Genomic DNA, 13,596 nt, shown 5'->3' on the forward strand with positions numbered 1-13,596 from the left:
TAACTTTTTGATCTAGGATGTAATTAAATTTTTCTCTAGTTGCAAAACCTCATTCATAACTCATCAACCCATTAAAAACATTTGATAGTGTAACTAATTTATTGGTCAGACCTTTAGCTACACCTAATTCATTGAAAAATTGTTTTAAGAGCCAGGTTTTTACTCTTTTATAGTTGGTCTGAGATTGTTCAGATAAAGGTCACATTCATGTTTTGTGCTCGTGATTTTATACTCTTCAGGAAAGTTATCTACAGTTTGAGCTTGTTGAAGGTGCACATGATTTGCAGACTTCAACTTGCACATATTTTTTTAAATGCTCCCGGTCAAGTTTTATGTATTTGTTGATTATCTATTGTTTTAATGGCATTGACACGGTTATACACAACATACTTTTTCCTATACTGGAGCAAGTTCAGATAAGAGCTACCAGGATGGCAAGCGGACTGCAAAGTATGTCCTAGGATCTGAGAATGTTTACCTTGCAAAAAAGAAAGCTAAGTGGAGACTTAATAGCTGTCTACAAATATCTGAAGGGATATCACAGTGCAGAGGGATCATCCTTATTCTTATTTACACATGGAAACACAAGAAGCAATGGAATTAAACTGAAGGGGAAAAGATACAGATTAGATATTTGAAAAAACTTTTTGACAGAGTGATCAATGAGTTGAATGGCTGCCACGAGATGTGGTGAGTTCTCCTTCAGTGGAAGCCTTCAAACATAGGCTGGAAAGACATCTGTCTTAGATGCTTTAGTGAATCCTGCATCAAGCAGGAGGTTGGACGCGATGACCTAGAGGTCCCTTCCAACTCTATTTCTATGATTCTATGATATTAGAGCCTAATCCCAACAGGGCTCATAGCCATATCATATCTTAAGTATGCATATGAAAGATGGTGCCCATTGATTCTAAAGCCAATTGAGTCATTAGGATTAGTGATGAGCGAAAATACTCATCTCAGCTGAATGATTTACATCTGTTAGCCAGCTTGATTACATGTAGGGATTCCCTAGCAACCAGGCAACCCCCACATGTACTTATGCTGGCTAACAGATGTAAATCATTCAGCTGTGGCGATGAAAACTAAATCTCCGAGCACTAAAAAATACTCGGAGGTCACCTGAGCATGCTCAGGAAATCTCGAGTAACGAGTATATTCGCTCATCACTAATTAGGATGGTATAAAAAAATTCTAAATTCCATACATCAGATAAATCTGCACTACATCACACCAGTAGTGTCACAGTTCCATCACTCAGTGTGTCTGGGTTGCAGTTACTGACAGCGCAGCACTCCAATCTGATACAGGGGCATGCTGAAGCTGTCAGTGCTTTGATTGACCGTTCAATCATCTAGCGTGATGATGGGCCGTATTAAGCTGCCAGTGTGTTGACTGACAGTTCAGCCATCCAGTCTAAGACTGGGAGGCGCAATCCAATCTGTCTCCATGTGATTATTGTTCCAGGTGATTGCCAGGCTGCTTAACTGGGCTGTTTCTCCCAGACATCTGCCAGATGTACATTAAGTTACTGTGCAGTACGTCTCTTCGTCTCTTCATGCCTTGTGTTCTGTTTGTAGAACTTTCATTGCCTGACCTTAGACCTCCTTCTGACCATCTGTCTGTTTAACCCCTTCTGCTCTTATCCGCTGTCCTCCTGGTATTCTGACCTTGGAACGTTACCTGACTACACCTTTGTTTCTTCCTTCAGTTTTTGACGTACCCTCCTGACTTCTAATCTTGGACTCCTTTACTATCCTGACTCACGGCTTGGTCAGTACAGCCACTCAATGAAGTGATGGTGATTAGCGTATCATACAGTCCACAAAAGTAAAGCATAAGCTTGTGATAAATATTTAACAATTCATGGCACTTGAGTTTCTTTATCAGATGCTCTTCATAGTTTGCAAAACAATAAGACAATGAGGTTAGATCATTCCACCATTAGACTACACTTCCTCTATGAATTTTAAATTAACTTTACATTGGGAGATGTTTTCAGTGGTGCTTATTTCTTAGCCCTCTAGATAATGTCCTCTGGATGCTCTATGTGTAATGGGGAGGTGAGAGAAAAGGAGGGGGGTGTTCATCTGCTTTCCATAGATTTCAGCTTCAAAAAGTCCTTGCTACAGGTTACAGCAATAACGTTTGCTGTACTGGTGCTTAACCCCTTCCCAATGTTGTGCATAATAGTACGCCCACGTCGGAATCCCCCCTTTGATGTGGGCTCCGTTCTTAAGCCCATATCTTTCCCAGCACATGTCAGCTGTTTTGAACAACTGACAAGTGCCTCTAACAGCCTCATATGGAATCGCGATCCACCCATAGCTGTTAACCCATTAAATGTAGCTATCAATCTCTGACAGTGACATTTAACTTGCGCTTTCTGGAAGCGCGCTGAAAATCCAGCTCATCAGTGACCCCGTCACATGACTGCAAGTCACCGATGGGTTGGCATGACCACCAGAGGTCTTCAGCAGACCTCTATGGTTGTCACAGCTGGATTGCTATGAGCGCCACCCGGTGGTTGGCGCTCATGGCAAGTGACATTTCTGCCACATACAGGCGACCTAATCATCGCCTGTGCAGTATGTAGCAGAGCCAATCAAAGTACTGCAGCTTCTAGTCTCCCATGGAGAATATTAGTGATGAGCGAGTATACTCGTTGCTCGGATTTTTCCAGATCACACTAGGGTGACCTCCAAGTATTTGTTAGTGTTCGGAGATTAAGTTTTCATAGCGGCAGCTGAATGATTTACAGATACTAGCCTGCTTGATTACATGTGAGGATTCCCCAGCAACCAGGCAACCCCCACATGTACTCAGCCTAGCTAATAGCTGTAAATCATTCAGTTGAGGCGATGAAAACTTAATCTCCGAAAACTAACAAATACTCAGAGGTCACCCTAGCGTGTTCGGGAAAACCCGAGCAACGAGTACACTCGCTCATCACTAGAGACTATTGAAGCATGCAAAAAGTAAAAAAACATGTTTTTAAAGATACTAAAAAATAAAAAAATATAAAAGTTCAAATCCACCCCCCTTTTGCCACATTAAAAATAAAACAATAAAGAAATCAAATATAAACATATTTGGTATTGCCTCGTTCAGAATCACCCGATGTATCAATATAAAAAAAAATAACCCGATTGCTGAACAGCTTAGCAAGAAAAAAAATCAAAACGTCAGAAATACCTTTTTTTGGTCGCCGCTACATTGCAATAAAATGCAATCAAAAGATAGTATCTACACCAAAATGGTATCAATAAAAAGTCAGCTTGGCACGCAAAAAATAAGCCCTCACCCAACCCAATATTATGAAAAATGGAGACGCTACGAATCTCGGAAAACAGCACCATGGTTTTTTTTTCACTGAAGTTTGGATTTTTTTTCACCACTTAAAAAAAAGAACATAGACATGTTTGGTGTCTATTAACTTGTATTGACCTGGAGGATCATAGTGGCTGGTTAATTAAAGCATTTAGTGAAAATGGTTAGAAAAAACAAAACACTGTGGAATTGCACTTTTTTTGCAATTTCACCACACTTGGAATTTTCTTCCCATTTTCCAGTACAAGATATGTTAAAACCAATGGTGCCATTCAAAATGACAACTTGTCTCGCAAAAAAATAGCCCTCATATGGCCAGTTTGACCAAAAAATAAAAAAGTTATTACTCTGGGAAGAAGGAGAGCAGAAAACGAAAATGCAAAAACGAAAACAAAAATACCTCAGGTCATGAAGAGGTTAATAGGTCATGGATCCAGCCACTGTAATGGTGGCCAGTTTGATGTGGAATCAGTAGGTCACTAAGTCATTAACCAATTTTGAATAAGGCTATATCAGGGTACAAACTATAAAAAATTGTGAATTTTTCACCCCTAAAGCAGTGCTTAGTTGCCTTTAACATCCATATAAGAAGTTCAGTGGTGTAGTGACTTTGCATCAGCAGGATACATATAAAATCAGGAAAATTTATACGGATATTGTGCTTTTATCTAATTTTAATGAATGGTACACTTGAACAATACATATAGGCCATATATTGGACCTAAGGCACCTATTAGAGAGATTGTCCATTACTAGGACAACCTTTTCTCCATCTGAATGTTTGCTCCCATTAAAATAAACACAACTATTGTCACACATGAGAGGTAAGAAGAAAACTGTAAGGAAAAAAAGTGTGCACACCCATATAGAAAATATATATAAAGTTTATTATAAAGTGATGCAAAAAAAAAGTAAAAAATATGAACATATTAACACAAGCAGAACAAATACTTAAAACAGTTAAAAACCATATATAGAGAATCCTGAAGGGTTGTATATAAGGGTATGTGTCCACGTTCAGGAAACGCTGGGTTTTTGACGCTGCGTTTTTCCGCAGCGTCAAAAATGCAGCGTCCAGATGTTACAGCATAGTGGAGGGGATTTCATGAAATCCCGACTCCACTATGCGTTAAAAAACGCATGCCATATTGCTGCGAAAACGCATGCGCGGTGCGTTTTTTCAAAACGCAGCATGTTGCTACAATGAGCAAAACACGCAGGAACACCGCAGGTGACCTGCCAGTGACCTTAGGTGCAGTTTTGGTCAGGATTTTACTTGCATAAAATCCTGACCAAAGCCTGAAGCAAGCCTGAACGTGGACACATACCCTAAGGGTATGTGTCCACGGTCAGTAAACGCTGCTTGTTTGACGCTGCGCAGAGCTACAGCGTCAAACACGCAGCGTCCAGATGTTCCAGCATAGTGGAGGGGATTTTACGAAATCCCGTGTCCACTATGCGTGGAAACACGCATCCGACTTCCCTGCGACTCCGGACATGCTGCACGTCTTTTCAGATCGCAGCATGTCTGTGCTACCTGCGTCGCCGCAAGTAATATCACAGGGCGCTATGCAAGGGTGCAATGATCCCGGATGTGTACAGTTAACACATCCGGCATCATCGCGTCCCAGAAAGGGGGCGGGGCTTAGCGCCGAGCGGCTTCACCGCTCCGGCGATACCGCCGGCCATCCTGACCGTGGACACATACCCTAATAATCCAATTAAGTATCACCCCTGCTTCAGGCAAGTGCTGATGTACCAATAATATTACTCTAGCTGAACCATAAAGAAATAAACCACAGAACCTTATCTGTTCTGCACTGTATTTTTTCATATATATACAGTATATATATATATATATATATATATATATATATATATATATATATATATATGCACTGCTCAAAAAAATAAAGGGAACATTAAAATCCCACATCCTACATATCACTGAATGAAATATTCCAGTTGTAAATGTTTATTCATTACATAGTGGAATGTGTTGAGAACAATAAACCTAAAAATTATGAACGTAAATCACAACTAATATCCCACAGAGGTCTGGATTTGGTATGATGCTCAAAATCAAAGTGAAAAATAAAGTTACAGGCTGATCCAACTTCAGTGGAAATGCCTCAAGACAAGGAAATGAGGCTCAGAAGTGTGTGTGGCCTCCACGTGCCTGTATGACCTCCAATGTTTGGGCATGCTCCTGATGAGGCGGCGGATGGTCTCCTGAGGGATCTCCTCCCAGACCTGGACTAAAGCATCCACCAACTCCTGGACAGTATGTGGTGCAACGTGATGTTGCAAACAGTTTGATTTCACAGAAGTTTGATTTACTTGAAGTTATATTCTGTTGTTTAAGCGTTCCCTTTATTTTTTTGAGCAGAGTATACATATATACAGTATAAATATACATATATATAGATATATATATTCCACACAAGTGTAACAAATAAAGAGAGTAAGATATATATATGCAGCCAAAATAAATGAATAGTAAAGTAATACAGACACAGTGAGTAATAATGGCAAACAATAGAGCGACAAGAAAAACAAATGAGTGAATGGCTAAATACCAGGGAGAACAATAATGACTGAAGCTGAAAGTCCCCATGCATATCACTGTTACATAGCAGGTTTGTCATGGGTAGTCTGTCTGTGTTGGATGGGAAGTACTGTATATATAGTAGAGGTAATCTTAGTTAGTACAAGTAGGCATGCTCCTCTGGGAAATTATATATGTTTTGCTTTTATCCTAAGTCATATGGCAAGGGTTGATATTGACTTTTAGGATTGCTACTGCCAATATGTGGCACTAGAGTTCCAGTCCTCTTTTTGTTTGAAGAGGCAATTTGCATATTTCATTTTCCAGAGGAGCATGCATGTTATGCCAGGCCTGACTTATCACTCTCCACAAGGAGAAACATTCACCCCTTAGATCCCAGTCTGAAGCATCTCACCTAGCCAAATCAGATCTCATACTTAGCATTGATGACGGGCAATACCCTAAAACACAGTGTCTGCAAATTGAGATTCCTGCTTGGCTTTTAGCCTAAGTCATATGGCAAGGCTCGTTAAAGGGTCAATATTAACTTTTAGGATTGCTACTTCCAATTGGTGGCACTAGAAGTCTAGTCCTCTTCCTCTCTGAAAAGGCAATTTGCAAATTTAATTTCCCAGATGAGCATGCATGGCATATAAATCTCTTCACACTGACATGCCAGGCTCGGTTTGTCACTCTCCACAAGTAGAAATGTTATCCCTTAGATCTAAGTTTGGTAAATTACAGAATTATAAATGATCAAAATGGGTTTCTAGGTAGAAAATTATTAACACAAATTTGCATGATTGTAATTATGTAACTAAATATTCCTGTGTTTATAAAGCATATTGAACCCTAATGCTTTTTGCTTTTAAATAGGTTAATGGGAAGGACTTATTAAAAGCAACTCATGACGAAGCAGTTGAAGCCTTTCGTAACGCTAAAGATCCAATAGTTGTTCAAGTATTAAGACGAACACCAGTTAACAGAACACCTGGAAGTTCCCAGGAGGTGCAGCTTGTGAATGTGAGCACTCAAACAGACATCACATTTGAGCACATCATGGCTCTTGCCAAACTCAGACCAACCACTCCACCAGTTCCTGACATTTGCCCCTTTCTTCTATCTGACAGGTATGTCGTTTTTCAATATCATTCTCATGTTATTTAGATCTAGTTTAAATTTTTAGGAAATAGAATAAAGTTATCATAAAAAAGTCAACATTTTCATACTTAGTGCCCAACAGTCAGGCAAAACCACACAATACAGCCAACATCTTGGCTCCAGCTGCACTTAAGAGCCATGCTTTATTTCATGCAGCTTTTTCCTTCAAAAGAAACATGCGGGATGCCTTACAACACATCTAATATTTCTGAAATGTATCTAAAAATGAAAAGGACAGTATTCTTTTCCCTAATCAATCTTTGCCTCCTGGACACCATGTAGAGATTAGACAGATAATACCAACTTGTAAGTGAATTAAGAAACCAAGCAGCACATCAAGCCATTCACTGAAATTCATTGTTAGAAAAAGTATTTTCCATTTATTCCAAAGTGTACTTCTGTATTTATTGAAGTGATTGTGTCCACATTTTCCAGAATATAAAATGTGGACATGGCTTCATTAGCAGACAGGCTGAATTTCAAAAAGACAGATTGGAATCCAGCCACTGCAGAACATTGCCAGCCCTTTGTTATGAATGTACTGCTGTATTTCTTTTGATTTGGTGCACAGATCATTGCCTGGAATCCAATTTAAGCTATGAAAATGACTACTCTAAGCGTGCAGTAAATGAAAAGAAACATATCTTTTTGTTCAGTGTTTCTTTAGATTAGCAACCCATCCTAACCTCTTGAAACGAGAAAGCTGCGGATAAGTTTGTCATATTTTAATTAAAAAGAACATTGTCTCATCTGGCCTTCTTACACCAATTTTTTCCCTATAGCTGCCATTCTCTTCATCCAATGGAGCATGAATTTTATGAAGGTAATGAGTATCTTTCCAGTCTACCCGCTGATGGAGACAGAATGGAAGACTTTGAGTATGAGGTGAGATTATTTTTCATATCGGCTGAGAGTTTATGGTTTTCTCCCAGCATAATAAAACTCATTTATTATTATGTTTACAGGTATTACTTACAGTGATTAATGACTAGCATACCCGTTTGTGCCAGTTTTGTATGAGTACGTGGTGTGAAAATAAAAACTTATTTTTGTTTTCTAATGCTGAGATAAAATTGTTTTTAGTCGGTACTCTAACTGCTAATGCTGTGCAGTAGTTAGATAGAGGATCTGCCACCACTTCTGAAATGTCTACTTTTAGGAAATACTAGTGCTCATCTGGAATATATTCTGTATTGTGCTTCTCTTCTATTATTACTCCTGGAGATTTCTTAATACATTTAGAACTAATGACATTGGATCAGTACAATATATACTGGAGAGACTATAAACATTATGGCGTAGTGAGCAGAGGTCAAAGAACAAAACTAACGAAGCAAACTATGTAAAAGCGGAATTTAATTTCCTACAAATTAGATGGAATTGAAATGAACTTTTTAAGGGTTAAAAGGGAGTTTCTCAACCTTTAACGTTCAAAAAATAGGATTCAGATGGTCCAAAGATTTAGAGGAGGAGCAACTTGACTACTGCCAACTTAAGTCTTCCTGCCCCTGCCAAGAATTTGATGCCATTTTTTCTTTGAGCTAAAGTCATGCATAATTGCATAATCTGACTTTGGATGCTGACCAAAGAGAAGAAGAAAAGTAGCTTGGCAAACTTAAAAAAATTATTTTTTCAAAAATACATTTAGGTGAAAAACATCATTTTACAGTCCACGTTAAAGCCAGACTTTTAGAGAAGACAAGAGGACAACTGATAATCCTCACAATGGCTCTGTGAGGGTTAAAGAGTTGATCCCATATTCTCAAGCAGGAGCGCACTGCTCCCGAGCCTCCTGAATTCTTTCTTGCACAGTGGTATTCCTACTTTAGGTACAGCTCCACCCTGAGTCTTTGGTGTGCCACTAGCCTAATCTGTGCTTCCCCGATGCCTTTATAGAAGTCAGCCTTGCCTCTGCCAGATCAGTACAGAAGCTGGTTAGAGATGACCAATGAAAGGAGATAGCTGTGCACTCCAGTGACTCCAGCTAGCCTCAGAATAGTGCTTAGGGCTAATACTCACTTGCGCGAGACTTGGATGATTCTTGCACGGCAATACCCAGCACTGCACCTGGCACAGAGGAGCGGAGTGTGCGGCTGCATGTATTTCTATGCAGCCGCATGCTCCGATCTGAGTGCCGGCATGTTGTGTATCCGCTTTTTGGGCTCCCCTGGTGGTTGCTGGTGGTACTGGTGACTTGTTTGCACTTTGCTTCTTCTGTTCACCTGCTTCCATCAGTGTTTGGGAGTTTCCTATTTAGCCTTGCTCTCCAGTCATTTCCTTGCCGGTCATCATTGTAACCAGAGCCTTCGGTTGCATGTTCCTGCTACTAGTCTGCTGATCAGCTAAGTGGACTTTGTCCTTTTGTTTTGTACCTTTTGTCCAGTTTGCAGTTTTTGTAATTCTCTGTAGCTGGAAGCTCTTGCGGGCTGAAATTGCCACTCCTGTGTCATGAGTTGACACAGGAGTCTTAAAGTAATTTCAGGATGGTTTTTGAAAGGGTTTTCAGTTGACCGTGAAGTCCTCTTTTGTATCCTTCTGCTATCTAGTAAGTGGACCTCTCTTTGCTAAATCTACTTTCATACTGTGTATGTCTTTTCCTCTTAATTCACCGTTATTACATGTGGGGGGCTGCTATCATCTTTTGGGGTATTTCCCTAGAGGTAAGCCAGGTCTGTTTCTTCCTCTACCAGGCGTAGTTAGTCCTCCGGCTGGCGCGTGGCATATAGGAAGCCGTAGGTATGCTCCCTGGCTACTGTTAGTTGTGTGGTAGATTTAGCTCACGGTCAACTCGAGTTTCCATCACCCGAGAGCTCGTTCGTTACTTATATGTTTTTTACGTTCCCTTGCCATTGGGAACCATGACAATATGACCGGCCATGTGTTAAACTTATTGGCAGAAGAAAGGAGAGAAAAAAGAAGTCTGTAAATTTTATTTTTTTTTTCCCTTTTTCCTCTATGCTTGCTCCATAGTTGGATCTGTTGTATTTCAGCTTTAATTACAGCCTTTGCCTTTCTCTCCTTATAATCCTTGAATGGCTCGGAGCTCACCTGTTTAAAGATGGATCCTCAGAGTTTGGCTGCAGGTTTAAATAATCTTGCTACGAAGGTTCAAAATTTACAAGATTTTGTTATACATGCTCCTATTTCTGAACCTAAAATCCCTACACCAGAGGTGTTTTCCGGAGATAGATCTCGGTTTTTGAATTTCAAATATAATTGTAAATTATTCCTTTCTCTCAGACCTCACTCCTCAGGAGATCCTGTCCAGCAGGTTAAGATTGTAATCTCTTTGCTGCGAGGTGACCCTCAAAATTGGGCATTTTCATTGGCACCAGGGGATCCTGCGTTGCTCAATGTGGATGCGTTTTTCCTGGCGTTAGGGTTGCTTTATGAGGAACCTAATTTGGAGATTCAAGCTGAAAAAGCTTTGATAGCCCTATCTCAAGGGCAAGATGAAGCGGAGATATACTGCCAAAAATTTCGTAGGTGGTCTGTGCTTACTCAGTGGAATGAGTGCGCCTTAGTGGCACATTTCAGAGAGGGCCTTTCTGATGCCGTTAAAGATGTTATGGTCGGGTTCCCTGCGCCTACAGGTCTGAATGAGTCCATGACAATGGCAATTCAGATTGATCGGCGTTTGCGGGAGCGCAAACCCGTGCACCATTTGGCGGTATCTTCTGAAGAGACGCCAGAGAAAATGCAATGTGACAGAGTTATGTCCAGAAGCGAGCGGCAGAATTATAGGCGTAAAAATGGGTTATGCTTCTATTGTGGTGATTCTGCTCATGTTATATCGGCATGCTCTAAGCGTACTAGGATGGTTGACAAGTCCATTTCAATTGGCACTTTACAGTCCAAATTTATTTTGTCTGTAACCTTGATTTGTTCATAATCAGTTATTACCGTGGATGCCTATGTGGACTCTGGCGCCGCTCTGAGTCTTATGGACTGGTCCTTTGCCAGGCGCTGTGGGTTTGATTTAGAGCCTCTGGAAGTCCCTATACCTCTGAAGGGTATTGATTCTATACCTTTGGCTTGTAATAAACCACAGTTCTGGACGCAAGTGACTATGCGTATGACTCCAGACCATCAGGAGGTGATTCGCTTCCTTGTGTTGTACAATTTACATGATGTTTTGGTGCTTGGATTACCATGGTTACAGTCTCATAACCCAGTCCTTGACTGGAAGGCTATGTCTGTGTTAAGCTGGGGATGTCGGGGGGCTCATGGGGACACTCCTATGGTGTCCATTTCGTCATCTATTCCATCTGAGATTCCGGCATTTTTGTCTGATTATCGTGATATTTTTGAAGAGCCTAAGATTGGTTCACTCCCTCCTCACAGGGATTGTGATTGCGCCATAGATCTGATTCCTGGCAGTAAATTTCCAAAGGGTCGTTTGTTTAACCTATCTGTACCTGAACATGCTGCTATGCGCGAGTATATTAAGGAGTCCCTGGAAAAGGGACATATTCGTCCTTCTTCATCACCTTTAGGAGCCGGTTTTTTCTTTGTCTCTAAAAAGGATGGCTCTCTGAGGCCTTGTATTGATTATCGTCTCCTGAATAAAATTACAGTCAAATATCAGTATCCGTTGCCTTTGCTGACTGATTTGTTTGCTCGCATAAGGGGGGCTAAGTGGTTCTCTAAGATTGATCTTCGTGGGGCGTATAATTTGGTGCGAATTAAGCAGGGGGATGAGTGGAAGACCGCATTTAATACGCCTGAGGGCCATTTTGAGTATTTGGTAATGCCTTTCGGCCTTTCTAATGCACCTTCTGTCTTTCAGTCCTTAATGCATGATATTTTCCGTGAATATTTGGATAAATTTATGATTGTGTACTTGGATGATATTTTGATTTTTTCTGATGACTGGGAGTCTCATGTTCAGCAGGTCAGGAGGGTTTTTCAGGTTTTGCGGGAGAATTCTTTGTGTGTAAAGGGTTCAAAGTGTGTTTTTGAGGTTCAAAAAATTTCATTTTTGGGGTATATTTTTTCCCCTTCTTCTATTGAGATGGACCCTGTCAAGGTTCGGGCTATTTACGACTGGACGCAGCCTACTTCTCTGAAGAGTCTCCAGAAATTCTTGGGCTTTGCTAATTTTTATCGTCGATTTATAGCTGGTTTTTCTGGCGTTGCTAAACCTCTGACGGATTTGACTAAAAAGGGTGCTGATGTTGCCAATTGGTCCCCTGCTGCCGTGGAGGCCTTTCGGGAGCTTAAGCGCCGCTTTTTGTCTGCCCCTGTGTTGCGCCAGCCTGATGTTTCTCTTCCCTTTCAGGTTGAGGTCGATGCTTCCGAGATCGGAGCGGGGGCGGTTTTGTCGCAGAAAAGTTCCGACTGCTCAGTGATGAGACCTTGTGCGTTCTTTTCGCGAAAATTTTCGGCCGCCGAGCGAAACTATGATGTTGGTAATCGGGAGCTTTTGGCCATGAAGTGGGCATTTGAGGAGTGGCGTCATTGGCTTGAGGGTGCCAGACATCAGGTGGTAGTTTTGACTGATCACAAGAATTTAATTTATTTGGAGTCTGCCAGGCGCCTGAATCCTAGACAGGCACGTTGGTCGTTGTTCTTTTCCCGGTTTAATTTTGTGGTCTCGTACTTACCGGGTTCTAGGAATGTGAAAGCAGATGCTCTTTCTAGGAGTTTTGAGCCTGACTCTCCTGGGAATTCTGAACCTGCTGGTGTCCTTAAGGATGGAGTGGTTTTGTCTGCTGTCTCTCCAGATTTGCGACGTGCTTTGCAAGAATTTCAGGCGGATAGACCTGATCGTTGTCCGTCTGGTAGACTGTTTGTTCCTGACGAGTGGACCACTAGAGTCATCTCGGAAGTTCATTCTTCTACTCTGGCAGGTCATCCGGGAATTTTTGGCACCAGAGATTTGGTGGCTAGATCCTTCTGGTGGCCTTCCCTGTCTCGAGATGTGCGTGTTTTTGTGCAGTCTTGCGATGTGTGTGCTCGGGCCAAGCCTTGTTGTTCTAGGGCTAGTGGGTTGTTGTTGCCCTTGCCTATTCCGAAGAGGCCTTGGACGCACATCTCTATGGACTTTATCTCGGATCTCCCTGTTTCTCAGAAGATGTCTGTCATCTGGGTGGTGTGTGACCGTTTTTCTAAAATGGTTCATTTGGTGCCATTGCCTAAGTTGCCTTCCTCATCTGAGTTGGTCCCTCTGTTTTTTCAAAATGTGGTTCGCTTGCATGGTATTCCAGAAAACATCGTTTCTGACAGGGGTACCCAGTTCGTGTCTAGATTTTGGCGGGCAGTCTGTGCCAGGTTGGGCATTGATTTGTCCTTTTCGTCTGCATTCCATCCTCAGACCAATGGCTAGACGGAGCAAACTAATCAAACTTTGGAGACTTATTTGAGGTGTTTTGTGTCTGCGGATCAGGATGATTGGGTTGCCTTTCTGCCGTTGGCGGAGTTTGCTCTTAATAATCGGGCTAGTTCTGCCACTTTGGTTTCTCCTTTCTTTTGCAATTCAGGGTTTCATCCGCGTTTTTCATCTGGTCAGGTTGAATCTTCGGATTGTCCTGGAGTGGATGCGGTGGTGGATCGGT

General features: G+C 41.4%; 1 protein-coding gene across 2 annotated transcripts in view; it reads left to right on the plus strand.

The window, feature by feature from the left end:
* PDZRN4 (PDZ domain containing ring finger 4) overlaps nt 1-13,596 on the plus strand; it is a 341,312-nt gene that overhangs the window by 183,995 nt on the left and 143,721 nt on the right. For both annotated transcript variants that reach the window (XM_077265111.1, XM_077265112.1), the window contains exons 2-3: nt 6,755-7,008; nt 7,822-7,924. In XM_077265111.1, coding sequence (XP_077121226.1) covers nt 6,755-7,008; nt 7,822-7,924 — 357 coding nt within the window. The remainder of the gene's footprint in view (nt 1-6,754; nt 7,009-7,821; nt 7,925-13,596) is intronic.

The sequence above is a fragment of the Ranitomeya variabilis genome, chromosome 5, assembly GCF_051348905.1.
Source record: "Ranitomeya variabilis isolate aRanVar5 chromosome 5, aRanVar5.hap1, whole genome shotgun sequence".
Lineage (NCBI taxonomy): Eukaryota > Metazoa > Chordata > Amphibia > Anura > Dendrobatidae > Ranitomeya > Ranitomeya variabilis.